General features: G+C 48.0%; 1 protein-coding gene across 2 annotated transcripts in view; it reads right to left on the bottom strand.

The window, feature by feature from the left end:
• WDFY4 (WDFY family member 4) overlaps nt 1-17,180 on the bottom strand; it is a 298,505-nt gene that overhangs the window by 206,405 nt on the left and 74,920 nt on the right. For both annotated transcript variants that reach the window (XM_019035474.4, XM_063710084.1), the window contains 5 exons: nt 16,762-16,855; nt 3,203-3,417; nt 2,071-2,159; nt 893-1,127; nt 382-458 (listed from right to left, as the gene is read on the bottom strand). In XM_019035474.4, coding sequence (XP_018891019.4) covers nt 382-458; nt 893-1,127; nt 2,071-2,159; nt 3,203-3,417; nt 16,762-16,855 — 710 coding nt within the window. The remainder of the gene's footprint in view (nt 1-381; nt 459-892; nt 1,128-2,070; nt 2,160-3,202; nt 3,418-16,761; nt 16,856-17,180) is intronic.

Consider the following 17,180-nt stretch of genomic DNA (forward strand, 5'->3'; position numbering starts at 1 on the left):
ATAGGCTGGACCCTTGGGATGCACAATGAACAGAACATCTTGTTCTAAAGGAGGAGCAAAGTTGAAGAACAACTCATCTGCAGATACTCAGGACCAAGGCGAAACTCATGTTTGCTTTTCTTTTTTTGAAACTGGGTCTTACACTGTAGCCCAGGTTGGAGTGCAGTGGTTCAATCATAGTTCACTGCAGCCTGGAACTCCTGGCCTCAAACAATCCTCCTGTCTTGGCCTCCCAAATTGCAGTATTACAGGTGTAAGCCACCTTGCCCAGCACAGCTCACACTTTATTGAAACACCAAGTAAAAATCTGCAATCAAGGCTATCTGAAGACTCATACTTGGGAAGGGATGGAGAGCTAAACCATCTGGGAAAAACACCTACCTGTCCCAATTCCTCCAGAGACAGAGTACTCAGTGCTGGTTCCCATAACTGTGGACAGGGTCGGAATAAACAAACAGCTGGAAATAGAAAATTGTCTCAGATCATTGGACTGCAAGCTAATCTCTTGCACTGACACAGCTAGTCTGGGCCATGACATCTTCCCACTCTACCCTCCTGCCGGCACTGTAACCCTCCTTAGACCATAAGGTCCCAAGGACGGACTGCAGCTGATGCTGGTAGGATGCCTAAGGGAAGGAATTGCACTGCAGGCAGGATGGGAGGGTGTTCCAGAATGCAGCCACACCAGGGAAAAGAGGGTCTTGGCCCTCCATAGCTGGGGACACAGCCCCTGGGAGGCCACTGAGTAGGCAGGTGTCCATGACCCAGACATTTTCCTCTGCTGAGTGGTGAGATTCAATGGGAACTACAAGTTTGCAATCAATATTATAATTCATCAGAGGCACTGCAAAATTAATAAAGTGCATTTTAAATATGTGAAAGCCTGTCATACCCATAACCTTCCACGGACATGTCAAATTCCACAAACGATGGGGCCAGGGCTGCCCTCTGAGGCTGCAGGTTGCGTGGGGAGGTCATGGAGATGAGGCTCAGCGCCGTCTGAAGAGCAGTAGTTGAATCCTGGGATTCCCCCAAGGGCTGCGGGGCCTGTGTGACTCCAGGGTGCAGGCCAGCATCTGGGGCAGCTGGCCAGGGCCCCTCAGCCGAGCCCTGTGCAGTCTGTGACCCTAGGGCAGCAAGCAAGAGAAGAGATGTGTCTCTGCTCAAAGCATTTCTGTCCCACTTCTGACAATAACCCCAAAGTATCTGCCGCAGCCCAGAAAGAGAGTTCCACACAGTCACCAGGTACTTCCTAAGCACCAGCGAGGGTGGCTCCCTGGCCCCCAGCCCGGGACCCCTGCTGAGTCTGATAACAAGGAACGGTGTTGCTAACCTGCTCCTTCTAGAAACTTTTCTTTCATTCCAGCACAGATCCCTTTTCCAGCATAGCACATTCTACTGCTGCCATCCCTGTCTCTGGCTTGCCCCATTGGAGTTACTCACTGGAGCTTTGTGTCTGCTCACAAAGCCCACACTTTCCTTCACAGCAGCCTCTCCTTGTAAGCTCTGGGCTCCCACCGCAGCTGTCAGCCCCAAGCCTGATCCCGCACCCTTGCGTCTCCACTGGGCCTGCCTGTTTCCTTGAGGTCTTATGTGATCTTACATTCAAGGTGTCCACGACTTTCTTTTCTCTAAGCTGGTCGCCTGGCCAATATTCCCCAGGTACTAGGCCTGACACAGGGGTACCACCTGCATCTTGGGCCTCCAAGGCTCTGACATGCCCTTGAGCTGTGAGCTGTACAGAAGCCTTCCCTGCACACCTCTGTCTAGTGCAGCGCCACGTACTGCTGTGTCATGAAGGAAACTCTGTCTCTGCTTCCATGATCTGGAACCCAAAGGGATCATCTGTCTTATATGTCTGGGTGGGGGTTCATCTTTCTCCATCTGGATATGGTCTTTCTCCAGAGACCAGGAATTTCTTTGCTTTTTCCTCAGTTGCTCCATTGAGCAGCAGACAAAACCATGTTTAAACCTGTTTGCTTTCCCACCTGTTGTAAAGGATCCCTCAGCAGGAATGCCTATCATCTTTTAATTCCCATTAACCTGCCCTGTTCTTGCCACTGTCCTCACCTGAGCACCCAGGGTTGCCTCTGTGTGCATGAGATGAATCAAGGATTTTTGTTGTGGCCGACAGAGATGAGGCAATTCCAAGAAACTGTCTGAACATAACATACAAGAGGAAAAAATGAAGACATTTTACTAGCAACAGTGTTCTCCAACTTTATCCTGACAACTGTCCTAGATGCCTGGAGCTCCCTGACCTCCCAGCCCCACTGGAACACCCTTTCTGAAAGCAATGTGGAGACAGGGTGTCTCTGCCCTGCCAGCCAGACCAGACCAGAGATCTGGTAAGTTTAGGAGCCTCAAGATGGATGTCATAACAAAAAATAATATCACAAAGTAAATTTGTCATAATTGTTTATAAGTTTCTAACGGAATTTCCCATGCAGCACTATAGCCAGCAGCCTCCTCTGGCAGCTGTTGTGCCCGCCCCTGGGTCCCATGTCTGCTGGCTGGAAAGGCTGTCTGTGCACCCTCTACACTTGCTCCTGTGTATAAGCAGCATGGCCCCCCGCTCTGTGCATGGCCCTCGGCACTCCAGGTGGCATAGGAGACTCCTGCCCTCCCCAGTAGCTTCCCTTCCCTCTGCTCTCTTGTCTTCCACATCTGCTCCCTGCTTCCCACCCTGTGCACCTTTGCACTTTCTCTCCCCGCCATGGCTCTCCAGGAATGTGGCTTCCTGCAGAGGCTGACAGCAGGAAAGCCCCCTGGAGGATCCAGGTGGGTTCTGCCCCATCCTCCTCCATGTCTGCAGTCCCTACATGCTTACTGCCCAACTCCCTACAGAACACAGTCAGCCCCCGCCCCCAGCCCCACCCCTCCCGGCAGAGCCTTCCAGGCCCAGTTCCCTCCTCTCTTTGTCTAGTGAACTCCACAGGCCTCGGAATGCAGCTCCACTTCCTTGGAGCCCCCTCCAGCCCCCACGTGCTCCATTAGAGGGGGCTATGTCTGCTTTGTGGGCACCTGCACACTGCCTGGCACAGACCCAAGGCTCAGCCATGGACTTCCAGCCTTGAATGCCAGGACAGAGCCGTGCCCTCCATCTGTCCCTGCAGTCTCTCCACTGCCCATTGTGCAACCCCTGCCCTGCAAAGGACATGGCTGCCCAGCTTGGCGGCACTGAATATGCAGCATGTGGTACCTTAGCACATCCGGTTCAATGGCCTGGGAAGCGAGCTTCTCAAAGATCCTGATGAGGCGTGAGTGGAGGGGGCTGCCGCTGGTGACCAGGGCCCTGTGGCAGGAGGCCATGAGGGTCCCAAGCATGCCTGCTTTGCACATGACCTGGCGGTTCTTCTCCGACTTCACCAGGGACTGGATGTGACTGGCCAGGGAGCACTGGATCTCCTCAGAAAGCTAAGAGGTGACCAAAGCAAGCTGTGAGCCCACCAGGGCAGAAAACCTTGTGGACAGCTTTGATAGGCTCCAACTTGGCCTGGGGTGAGTTGTGGAACAAGGAGACTGCGCCCACCATACCCCATCCCCACTACACCCACGCCTGTCTCAGGGTTCTTCCAGTGCCCTCCTCACCTGGGGGGGCAAGTCTGTGGGAGGCAGCCTCTGGCAGGACACAAGCTGCCCAGGTCAGTGTGGGGAGAGGTCAATGGCTAAAGATGGAGGCCACATGCCAGCAGGCAGGAGGCTGCATCTGCCTCTTAGACGTGCTGTGTTTGACCCACACAATATTTCAGCAGTTTCTGAATTAACTGCTAGCATTGAAAAGTCTGAAGATGTCACATAAAAATCCAGACTTGTGGCCTCTCTCAAAAGATGGGACGATCTGGCCATGCTGGCTTGCACCTCTGTGGGGGGAAGGTGGCTGGTGCTGGGTGGGAGCTGTGCCCTCCAGGGGTCCAACATCCCCCCAACTTGGCTTTACTCCCCTAACAGTTCCTGTGTTGGAGTTCGCACCCCCGGAGTAAAAGGTGGAATCTGCCTGGGAGTACAAGACTAAAAGAAGTACCACTTACCAAACATACACACTCTACCTTGACAGATACAGGCCCCACCACAGACATCTCAAACCACACTCAAAGTCTGCAGGCCAACTACAGTCTCTGGGGAGAAGCGTTTGCTGAAGCCACTCTCATCCCCTGGGTGCCATCTCCCTCCGCCCACCCTCCCATCATCCTGTGCCTGTCCCTCAGTCCTAAGCACATGCTGCCACATGAACAGCTGTGCTCTTATCTTAACCCTGAACTAGGTTTCCAGCTACTTCCCTCTGCTTATGTCCTTTGAAGCACATAGAAAAGAGCGCATAGACTGGGCTCAGTAAATATTTGAGCCTAATACCACACATTGCTTTTACAATCATTCTTTCATTGTAAAAACATAAATCTTTGGAATTATCCTTCCCAGGCTGGATAAAGGGTTTGGATTGGATGGGATGCTCCTCTACAAAAACTCTTAGGACTGTCCACATTCTCTTTTGTTGCTGGATAAGATGTTGTATCAAGTGAGAGGGATACAGGTTAGATCTTAATGGAATTTTCCTTGTCCCAGTGGATGCTACTGTGCTCCATGCAGATCTCCTTCTCCAGATGAGAGGTATACCTGCCACGGCTTCCCCTTCTCTGCAGAACTGCCCTCCACTAGGTAAGAGCTGCCCTGCCCAGGGGCCATGGAGCCCTACCCACCCAAATACACATACACACACACTTACATGCCCCCTACTTACATACACATGCACACGCGTCCATACACACATGCACACGCACATGCGTCCACACACACATGCACACGCACCATACATGCCTGTGTGCACACACACACATACTCCAGGCTGGAGCCAAAGAGGCCAGTGCCCTTGGGACCGTGTTGTGCAATTCATGCCTCAGAGTCCCAGGGGCTCCGGCTGAGACAAGACTTTGCTGTGAGCGCATCCTCCTTCAGCTATTTCCCTGCCCGGCTTCCCTCACTCTCCTTCTCTCCCGAGTCCTTCCCTCAACTAATCCCACATACCTGGACCCCTGTCTCAGGCTCCACTCCCAGGGAACCCGACCTGAGGCACCAGCATTCTTTCCATGTTTTATACCTTTGCCGCAGTTTGTAGTTTCAAGAAAGGAGATCAATGGCCATGTAAATGAGGTCTAGACCACCAAAGTGAAGCCAGGAGAAGCTGTGAATGCACTACCTGAATAATCTCTTTCTAAGGAGGACTAGGGTCTGGTCTCTTCAAGTCACAGACCACCTGTTACACCACCCAGTAAGAGCTTTCTTGGAGTCCTCCCTGCTTCCTCTCTTCCTATTCTTTCTCAAACAAGAATGAAGTGGCTCTCAACATCATCTTCTGGGTAAAGCTCTAGGCATTTAAAGATGAATAAGACACTGTCCCTGCTTTCAAGGGATTCACAGATTAAAGGTGATACACGTAGGCAGACACATTGTCCCAGCACAGTTTGAAACGTGCTCCAGCAGAGAATTTACAACATCAAGCACAGCGGATGGGGCGGTCCCTGCAGCCTCTCACATATTTCACAAGGCTCTTGAAGTTAGAAGGGACTCAAGGCCTGGCATCTACTGTGAGGGCCAAATTCTATCCTGGGATGAGAATATTTCCTGGGTATTTAGGCTGCGGCAGGCCCTTTTCTAAGCATTTTGACATGTATGGATTATGCAATCACTGTGAGAAGCCTGTGAGGGAGGCACAATTATCATACCCGTTTTACAGATGGGGAAGCTAAGCCCAGAGACGGAAATTGCCAAGAGCACATGATAAGGCTAGAACCTGACTGACCCCGAACCTCTTGCTCAGAGTCACCTCATTCCACCATCTCCTCTCCATGCGGGCAGTCATTTGAGGGGTTCCCTGCCTAAAAATGGTCAGTATGTTGCTAGCACTAAGTGACAGAAATAAATAAGATAGTGTTCTTCCATATGTAGCTAACACAGTTTTGTAGCACATATGTTTCAAGGATTAAAATGTATGAAGAAAGATATTTACACTGTTCATCAACAATTTCTAGATTGTTTTAAAAATTGGATGGCTCACCCAGGCCCCTGTCACAGCCTCCCGCCTGCCTTCCAAACACATGGGCCCTGTAGCTCTTGCCTCACACTGATGGCATTCAGAGAAATCCCCATCTCTAAGACATCTTCAATAACTTTTCTGGTTTAAAAGGTGAGCACTGGGGGAAGGGGGATAAAACTACATTAGATTAACTTTCCAGGGGGACATCCTTCCCAGGCTGCATTTTGCCATTCTGAAATGTGACCATTTGCCAGCATTGCTGTTTTCCTGAGCCCATGATGTCACTGATGTGGAGGAGAGGTCTTGCCTGGAAGACAGGGTCCCCTTCCCCAGAATGTGGCATCTGCACAGCCAGCCTGAACTGGCAGATGGACATGTGTAGCCCAACAAGGATCAGAAACTGAAAGCAGAAATGCCAAAGTTAATTTGCTCTGAACTATTCCATCACTTTCACTCTTCCCCATGGAAATCCACCCGAAGTCCTTGACTCCCTTCCCAAGGCCTTTTTTCTGAGGCTCCAACTCTCTCTTCCTTCATCCACCCAAGCCCAGCCCCTGCTTCTCTTCTCAAAACAGAAAAGTAACATCCACCCTCTTGCCTTGAATATCTCATCTCCCAAAACTTGGATTATTTTATGTGGTAACTGCATTATTTCAATTTAGGGTGAGAGTTGGGATGCAGTCTGTATGAAGCAAAAGGCAAAAATAACATCACAATGTATTATTCAAAAGAATTAAAAAGAAATGTCTACGATTTCCAGTTTTTATTACCAGCACTTCACTTATTGCTTTGGGGACTTCTGGGTTTGTTTTGGTTTGTTTTGGTTTTGCTTCTTTCCCCCCACCATAGCAGGAATACTTAAAATCTAAATATGCAAAAAAGAAAAACAGAAAGTTTTCAAAAGGGAGAAATGCTGATCTTGTCTAATGATGCCACAAGTTTACTCCAAAATTGCTCAATACCCCGTAATGGAGGAGAGAAAATTGATCGTCCTCATTATCACTGCAGCTCTGTCAATACCAATATTGCCTTGTTTTGAATAAAATGTGCTGTTTTTTTCAACGTTAGTTCCAGTAAAATGGGGTTTTAGTGAAAATATGAGCAGTAGCAGGAAACCAGTGTGGTTTCTCCCCCTACAAATGGATTGATTTTCCTAACGCATATTACTTCCAACGCAGGAGACGGGATGGAGGTGCAATTAGGACTCAGTGGTAAGAGCACAGGGTCACCAGGTTGGCCAGCGGGCTGGGCCCACAAGGCAAATTAGCACAGAGTGATTTGCGGGGCAGCCTTAAGGAATTTTCTGCATTCTTCTCATAACGGTCTAGCCTTTAAGTCCACGCTGTCCGGCTGTGGATGTTCATTCTTATGTATCGCTGTCTCTCTGTTCCCCACTTTCTCTCTTGGTCCAGATTAATATGGTCCCCAAAGCCCAGTGAGTGCTGGGTCCTGGAGCAATGGGTCCCCTAAAGAGGCATGGGTGTTGGGTTCAGCATTCCAAGATATGTGCGTCTTCTGCATATGAACCAAGTCGTCCTCACACAGAAATGAAAACCACCAGAGAGGCCCAGTGCCTGCTGCCCCAGACACTCTGAAAGCACTAGGGGCTTTACTGAGCTACTCAAACTTGGATTAATCATTTGTTCCAATTTGGTCAAAAAGTCCTTTTCTTCATGGTTTTGAAGAGAGATGATAGACTTTAAGTGACTTAAGCTCTTTATCAAAAGACTGTAAGTGAAATGCCAGCAATAAATGGGGCCCACGGATGAGCTTTACTTGAAAAGTTATGGCTTTTACCACTGCCTACTTAGAATTATGTCTCTCTTTATATGAGCATGAACTTTCCATTTTGCCACGGTCCCTCAGCCTGATATGCTGCTTCACGGTGCCCTTATGGCCTGGTAGGCTTGGGAGTTTATGATCGTGGTTTAGGTGTAAGAGATTCCAACCCCCATGGAACCAGCAGAATCCACATGTAAAGGGCCTGGCTTCCTCAACGTAACTAGGCAGATCTGTAACCATGTGGGTGGGTGGGTGCCTGCTCCAAACTTTCTGTTTCCTTTCCAAATTACATGCAGATGGTGGGCAATTCGTCCTGTAAACAGAAGTCCAGGATCTCACATCTACAGCATATTTCTCTCTTTCCCATTTTTCTTCCTATCCTCCACTTTTGTCCCCTCTGTACTGCAGCCGTAGTGACAGCCTCAGCTTCTGCTAAACACCATGCCCTTTTCCAATAATGCCTGAAGCTGGGAATGTCCTTTCCAATCCCATCCCTTTGCTGAGCTCCTGTTTATTACTCAAGAGGCAAGTCATGTGTCCCTTCATCCAAGAAACTTTTTCTGACTTTCCCAACCAGCACTGTCCATACTTCAATCGTGTTAAATTTCACACTATGGCTGGTTCTTTCTCTCTCTCTCTCTCTCTCTCTCTTCTCCTCTCCCACCCCCACAACACTGTGGGTGGCTGCTCGACCCGTGACTCTTCACCTTGGTTTCCCTAGTGCCCATCTCTGCCTTAGATATTAGACAGAATAGCCGCCTAGTAAGCACAGGCTACTCTAAAACACAACAGGCGCGCCTAACCCAGAGGGCTGACAGATAATCAGAAAGAGTGATGTGCCAATGAAGTGTTGAAGGATAATGAAGAGAGAGCTAGGCAGGTGAGGAAAATGGGCTTTTGGGGAAAGGAAACAGCACATGTGAAGGTGGGGCAGGTGAGAGTAAGCAGAGCCTTTCAAAAGGTTGGGGGGTCATGAGGCAGAGTTGCAACATTCAGGCCCTCGGGTGCCCTGCAAAGGGGCTCGCTGTGCTGCTGGCCATACCCTGCCCCATGCCAGCGCATGGGCAAGGCAAACACTGTGCACGGAGCCCTGAACTCCTCAGATTGCCAGTCCTGGAGGACTGGGAAGCCTGGAGACCGAGCACTGACCTTGCTCTTGAGAACTGCTTGGAGATTCACCCACTTCTGGTGCAGCTGATCTGAGAAGCCCCTAAGTCTCTGAAGCAGCCTCCACCAGATGCTCCAGATGACAGGACTACCCTCCAATTTGTTGTCCCCATTCTAAGCTCTGGTCCCAGGCCCAGCCTAATCCAAATCAGTATCCTAACACCCACTCCAGGCCCTGGTACAACAGTCCCCAGTGTGGTCCCCAGCATGAAAGTAGGGCTTGTTGCTCTAGAAGATCCCCATCTGTAGAGAGCCTGACTGCCCGGGACCTCCCAGCTTGGTCCTGACTTTCTGGGGATCCTGGAAGTGGACATGTCTGTGCCCCAGCTCAGAGCCTGCCCACCCAGCTGGACGCTAAGCTCACCCACCCCCAAAAGGTGAAATTCATTATATGATGTCCTCACTTCACTTGGGACTATTACTGACCTTGCCCTAAACCTGCTAGGACTTAACACTCTTCTGTCCTTCCCCACCCAGCATAGACATGCATTCAGACATGGCACAGGCCTCATTGTCTCTGCTGAATTTTGATCCCATGGATTCTGATCCCTCGCTCAAGCTGACAGGGACCCTTCTCCTCCCCATTTTAACATCTGATGACTAACTGCCCCTCCCTACCTTAAGCCAGCTACACTCAGCTTCTCTGAGATCACTGATAAAGTGCAGAACCAGCCAGAGAAAGTACTGAGTCTTCTGACTCATAAGCAGATATATTAACATACAGTTCAATATCAACTTCCTGTTATTAATTTATCAATAGTGTAATGTCAGTTGGAAATATACCTAAAATGTATTACCTTCTACTTAATAGCTTCAGAATTTTATATACCATGACTCAGAACACAGACTGTCAGAGCTAGAAGGGAAGGGAGCAGGCGTGGGGAGCCAGCCTCTGATGTACACATACACAGGGCAGGAACTGTACTAAGGACTTTATGACTATGCTCTCTTCTACTTTTCTCAATGGGAAAATATCATCACACCCATTTTGCAGATGAGAACACTGAGACTTAAAAGGGTTCTGTCAATCTCATCAGGCCACATAGCTAATGGGTGGCCGCTCTGCCATGCCAACACAAGCCTTACTCCAAGGCTCATGATTTTGATACTGCATCATGCACTGATTATAAAAAGCTGGAATTTAGTATCTCATATGGGTCATAAATTGATGGCCTAGAGAAGTGTTTCATTTGGTGGGCTTCATTTGGGTGGGCTTCTGTTTCTGTTTCATGTCCCCTTAATTAAATGTAGACACCTTTAGAAGAGCAAGTGCTCTCCTTTGGCCACAAGCTCCACCACTGACTACTGTATTCACCTGGCTTCACTTATGCATGTTCATTACCTCTCTGGACCCAAGATGTTGAGTCTGTGATCTCTGTGATCCAGGCCAAATCTGAGTAGTTGAAACTGAGATACAGAGAAACAAGGTAGCCTACGTATGTCATGCAAAAGGAACATTACCAAGGTCAGCTGATAATTAGGCCAGGGCTGAATCCATCTGACTTTAACTTACACCACCATTCCACATCCATGGAAGCTTGCTTTTCATCCCTTCTTCTCCATGTGTGATTATGTCTGTTTGCTTTTTTAGTTTTTAGTTTTTAGGTTTTTTTTGAGACAAGGTCTCACTCTGTCACCCAGGCTGGAGTTCAATGGCACGATCACGGCTCACTCACTGCAGCATCAACCTCCTGGGCTCAAGCAATCCTCCTGTTTCACTCTTCCAAGTAGCTGGGACTACAGGTGCACACCACCATGCCTGGCTGATTTTTTAAATTTTTTTGTACAGATGGAGTTTGCTGTTGTCTAAGCTGGTTTCAAACTTCTGGCTTCTAACAATCCTCCTGCCTTGGACTCCCAAAGTGCTGAAATTACAGGCATGAGTCACCATAACTGGCCCTATTTGCTCTTTTTAAGAGACTACCATGAGAAGTCACCTGGATTTTGACCAGAACCTGAGATTTTCCACTGAGGAATAATAGAAATACTTTGTGTAAGGGGCTCAGTGGGAAAGAGCATAGGAAACAGATTTTGAATGTATTTGGGATGTCCAATGTGTTATAATTTAACAAAGCAAGAGTCCTACTTTACCTATTTCCTTGTTGGTGGAAATGGCTCTTTTCAAATAGCCTGCCCTTATGCAATGCTATCCAGGGCTATTAGTGCTGTCAATATTTTAGTTACTTGAAACTCATATAATTAGTTCAGCGTTTGAAATACAGACTAATTCCAGAAAATGTCACCCTTTCTAAATTTAGGCATAAATGAGTTGATAGATACATGCAGCCCTGAACCCAATCTTCTCTGTGTCTTGCCAGGCTGTTCTGGAGGCTTCCATGGCAGCGGTGTCTTCACTGCAGCCTTTAGATCTCTGGAATTCACCCAAAAATAACTCGAGATGCAGACTGAGGATGACAATAGTCTCTCTAATGTCCTGGCCTGACTGTGCCATTGCCTTTCTGTAACCTCCCACTTCCCTATGAGAAAGGCAACTTGGTGGGCGGCAGGAGGTCCAGTCCTCAGGTCAGGCACGTACACTCACTATTGCAGCAATATTGATTCTGTCGCTTAATTTCTGCGAGTTTCAATTCTTTATCTGCAAAATGGGTCTACTGATATCCACCATGCATGGTTGTTATAATGATTAAATGATAAAATGCTTGTAAAGCTTTTAGCAACTGATGATAGTAGCTGCACCATTTAGCAAGTGTGTCCTGTGTCCCTGTGCATGTTCTGCTCACCATGCTAAGCTCCATGCATTGCTCCATGTAATCCTCACAATAACATTTCAAAGAAGATGACATTATCCCCACACTACACAAAGGAAGTTAAGAATCAAAGAGGTTAAATAATTTTCCCATGGCTCTGTGACTGCTTGGTGACCCAGCTGAGACTTGACCACAATCTGCTGTTTTCAGAGCCTGAAGTCTGCCCTCTATGGTAAGTGTTCAGTAAACACAGTGATAATGACAATGATGACATTGACAGTGATGTCAATGAATGGCAACCCAATAAAGTTAAATTCTCTTAGCTCAGCATTCGAGGTCCTCCACAATGTGGCTTCAAGAGACCTTTCTAGCCCCACTCATCCATATGTTCCATTCATGTGTTCTATTTTAGCCTTTTCATCCATGTGTTCTATTCTAGCCCAGCTTAACTATTCAGAGTCCCCAAATAGGCATCTTTATGCTTCTTTCTGTGTCTGAGCTTCTCTTTCCTTCCTCTTCTACCTGATCTGGCATAAACATCCCTTTCCTTTAAAGCCTAGCTCTGGTGTTCCACCTCTCTGAGTCTTTCCCTCTCCTGTGTCCCAAGGCCGTCTTGGCAAACCTCGGTTATAGCCATCAGGATGTTGTTTTACTGTCTTCTACATTTCCCTGCCTCCCATCCTCAAACCCAGATTACAGGTCCTGTGACATTTGTCTCTGAATCCCCAAAGGCACATAGTAGGTGTTCTGTAATTATTCACAAAAGCAAACATATCACATGGGCAGCTACACAGTCTGGCTCCAACCTCTGCTAAACTAGACCTGGCTTTCCACTCTCTGCATTGTGATTGCCTGGTGCACAGCAAACACCCTCAGTTAAGATCTGATTAGAAGCCATAGCCCTCAAGGAAATGGAATGGCATTTGGGACTGGAAAGTCCTTCCACTACTGGTCAGAGCTCTAGCCCACGGCCACATCTCTTATGACAGACCCTCATGGCTGCTAAGCCTGCTAGAAAGGGAAAGTATCTTTATTCCCAATTAGTTACTTTTTTCTGGGGCCAACTCAGCTCCAAAAGAACTGAGCTGGACTCCATTTTTGCATTGTGCATAGTAAAAATCCCACTACCCAATTTCTAATATTGATGATGATGCCAGAAGCAGAAAAACGGCTGGAATATCTGTTTCCAAAAGCAGCTCGTAGAGCTAGCATTTTGGAGGGGAAAAGAACCTCCAGAACGAAAGGACCACAGAACAAATGTAACGTGGCCATCACTGGAAATAAACTAGAAGAGAACACCCATAAGGTTAAGTCGTGGCCTCCAAGATGACATGTGCACTTTGGAAAGCCATCAGTTTCTCATCCATAGAGGAGAGAGAGCAAGTGAATAGTGTAAAGCGGGTATGGATGTAGGGAGTATTAGGAACCACCAAGCTGACCTAAAGGAAGATGACAGGAAACATACTTTCCATCTTGCTAGTAACACTGCCATCTACTGAAACTCTCTGCTCCATTTCCTACACCAAAACCTGCGGAGGCCTGCCGTTTTGTTTCAGCTTTTCCTTGTGTGGTCTCATTTCTCATTTGATTCACTATTCTATCTGTTGTTGTGAGGTTTCCCCACTCCCTTACAGAAATTAATTACTGTAATTATCCAACTTTAATAGCTGCTGATTTGGCATCTGCAGAAAATACTGGAGAAAATGCACTACATTTCATTTGCATATTTGAGAGACAGCGAGGGAGAATTAGACTTTTCCTAAATTACTTATTGTGACCTGAATACAGAAAAAGTAACTCGCTCCAAATGGAATTATCAGTTGCATACTTCATTTGTCCAATTACTGTCATAGGATAAGCAAAGAGCAGAGGTTCTTCCCCATATGGTGATGTGATGACTCAGGGAATTCATCTAAAACTGAGGCTCATCCATGGAGTTTCCAGGCCTGTAAGAGGCCGCAGTGGATTTTTGCAGAATACATCCATCAGCAACTGTTTGACTGCTAAGACCACCCAGACCACTGGCTATGTCTTTCCAATTGCAAGTACAATGCGTTGTATGAAATACAGCTAAGGAAGCCAGATGCCCTCACAATAAGGCTGTTGTACCCGGAAAGGTGTGCCAGGCCCAGAATGCATGACCCTGCATTCTGTGAGAGCTGCAAAGATCAGGAGCCCATTCATCCAACATATCTTAAGCTTGGGCCAGAGGTGTTTCAGATCTTCCCCTCACCATCACCACAATCTTAGAAAGCCAAACAACTTTCCTGAGCCCCAAATACCTGCAGAATGGGAAGCATCTCATGGACTTCAAAAGGTTGCTGTGAAGATTGGAGAAATAGCATTCCTGGCACAGAGGTGAAGTCTAATGTGTAATAGTCTCCATGTTGTCCCAGGTAGATCCTGGCTTAAATACCAAGCCAGAGAATGTAAGATCCCAGACTCCAAGTAATTCACGGGCTACAAGATGGGATTTAGGGGTCAAATGTTTTTACCCATTTGTTAGATGAGTAAGGTAATGACGGCTGCTGATCTTTGAAGATATTTCCCCACAGGCATCTCTCACCTACACACACCTGTCACCCCTCACAGAAGAGGAGGCTTTTGTCCCCTCCCACTAAGTCTAAGCCGAGCCACTGACTAACTTTGACCAAAGCTGGCTTTTCCTGGGCCTAAGCCCTTGGCAGGCCTGGCAGCTTCTGCTTTTGTGCCTCTGGGGGCCAGGAGCCACTGTGTGCCCTGCTAAAGAGTCTGCCTGGAGGGACACAGGCAGAGGCCAGATGGAGAGGGCTATGTAGAGGAGACCCCAGGATCCCACTGACAGCTTCAACCAAGGCCCCAGGTATGCCACTCAGCTAAGCCAGCTTAGGAACCCTTTGCCAGGGAGCCAGCCTTGCTGAGGTGCCACAGCTGAAGAGGTCATCCTGGGAGGTTCAACCCCACCAGCACCATGTGGAGCAGACAGGCCATGCCTGTTGTGCCCTTCTGAATCCCTGACCCACAGAACCATGAGAAATGACACGGATATTTTTAACTTCCTATCCCAGTTTATACCAGCCTACCCCTTTCCCAAATCTCACTGTTATGTGTATCTCTGTCATTGGCTTCACAGCACTTTCCCATCACTCTCCAGCAGGGGAACAGGAGCAGGAACAAGAAGTCCATTCCCCAAAGAAGGGACATGGAGACATGAAACTGGGTCAGGCCTTTTCTTAACTCCTGTGCCAAACACTACAGATTTCCTTTCCTGGAAACAGTTGCTGTCCCAGAGCTTCTGCTCCACCACTCCACTTTTCTCACTGATCTCAGAGGACTTGCAATATTTTTATGAGGTCACTGTCATTTTTAGGCTGTGACTAATAATGCCAACTAGTAGTAATTTCTTCCCCAAACATGTTGCCTCCGTCTGAACTACTGGACAAAGCAAAGCTGGACTCCTCATTGCTTCCTGGGAGTGCCAGGTCCCTCTATTCATCCTCCAGAAGCCACTTCTATCTATAGGGAAGACCAGGAGTCCTGCCCCAAGGTAAGGCCACATTCAATACCAAGTTCACAACTGGGCATCCTTGAGAGTCATGTGCATTGTCTGAACTCACATTTCTCCATTGGTTAAAATACAGGCAGTGATGCCCTCAACAAAACTGCAAGAGGAATAAATAAGCCAAGAAAGAGCCAAGCATCAGCCTGGGACAGAGTAGCTGCTCAAGCCAATGAATCCTCTTTCCTTGGCTGCTGATAAACCTAAAATGGTGCATTTCCCAGGCCTTCCTCAACTCTGCCCAGCTCTTTCTTGGAACTTCTAAGGTATTTATTCTTTATCTTAAGACTGCTGACTCCAACTTCATCTTGTTCTGTTACTCCATGCCCTCACCCATACCCGTTTTCCTTCCCACAATGAGGCTGTTAGTTCTGCCAGGACAGACACTTGAGACTCGCCTTGGCTCTTTGTCTCTCCATTACCTGTAGCCTCCTCTTCTTGGAAGCCTGTGATTCTGCCTCTGAACAGGTCTCTTAATTCCTTTCTTCACACCTTCTCACAGACACCACCCTAATCCAGCTATCACCACACATCACATGGACCGCAGGCAGAGCCTCCTAACTCTTGCCCCTTGCCTCTTCCTCTCAGCCCTCATTCCTTGTCCATTCTCCACCAAGCAGCCAATGCAATGTTTTTCACACAAAATCTGATCATGTCACCCTCCACTCACGTGAGAGAGGCTTCTTGTTATCATTTACATTGGCAAGGCTCCCAGAAGCCTGCATGCCCCATTATCCCCATCATCGCCTGACCAGGGAGCCCTTGCTCCTGGCCCTTCCAATTTGCTCCTCCCCTAGCCACCAACAGCAGGCCCCTTCCCACCCAGTTCACTCTAGCTACTCACCCTTCAGGGCTCTGCTTACATGTCACCATCTAGAGACAGCTTCCCTGACCTCCAACCCTTTATCTAAATTAGATTTAATAAGATCTGTTCCTACCTCCATTCTCATTCTTCTACCTCAGCACCCTGTTTTTCCCTATAATATCACTCGTCACAATTCATAATTTCATATTCATTTGTGAGCTCATTTATTTAGTCTGTCTGCACTGTCACTACCTCCTCATCCCCATCATAGAGGCGGGCTCTGTGGACAGTGTCTATGCTCATCTTGCTAGCTGTGCATGAGCTGCACAGAGCACAGGGCCAGGATCTCAGCCAGCATCCAGGAGAGAGATGAACATGCCAGGGAGCAAAGGACTTCCCACCAACGCCAGGTGCTGAGCTTAACACCTGGGACTTGCCTTATGATGGTTCAATTATTTTCAGTTGTTTTTTTGTTTGGCTGTTGTTCTTAGAAGGTAGCTTTGTTAACAGAAGTGATCTGTTTTGGATGGCCTTGCAAGGGTGGGCACAACTCAGTCAAGTGTCCAGGACACCCTGGTACTTTCCCACTATAGGTGTTTCCCATGGGGAGCTCTGCTAAGGCAGGGCACTGAAGACACGGACAAAAGGGAAAAAGCTGTCTTGGGTCAGGAGGCATTTGAGAGATCAGTCATGTGAAGATGACAAAACACACATATTCAACACCAGGTACCTGTGGGTGATCTTCATGGTACAACCGAGGCAGCAGCCTCACCATGATGCACACGACCCCGGGATGCATGATTGCAGCATCTCCCTCATCCATCCTGCAGAGAGAGGGAGAGCCAGACATGAGACACGGACCTTCCAGTTTCTTTCTATTTTCACTGAGCTTCCTGGATCTTTCTTTCTAAGACAGATCATGGTACACATCCTGTCTACCACTTATTACCTAGATGACATTGAACTACTCCATCGAGCCTAATTTCCTCCAACTCTAAAAGGCATTGACAGTACCACACTTTCCCCCTACAGTCATAGAAGAATGCTTTTGTGCTCCAAGGCACAGTGCCTGACCCATAGTTGATGCCCAGTGAAGTTAGTTCCCCGGTTTTCTTCCCTTCCCTCCAGATACGTGGGAGATTGAGAAGC

The sequence above is a fragment of the Gorilla gorilla genome, chromosome 8 (genome assembly GCF_029281585.2).
Source record: "Gorilla gorilla gorilla isolate KB3781 chromosome 8, NHGRI_mGorGor1-v2.1_pri, whole genome shotgun sequence".
In the NCBI taxonomy this organism is placed as follows: domain Eukaryota; kingdom Metazoa; phylum Chordata; class Mammalia; order Primates; family Hominidae; genus Gorilla; species Gorilla gorilla.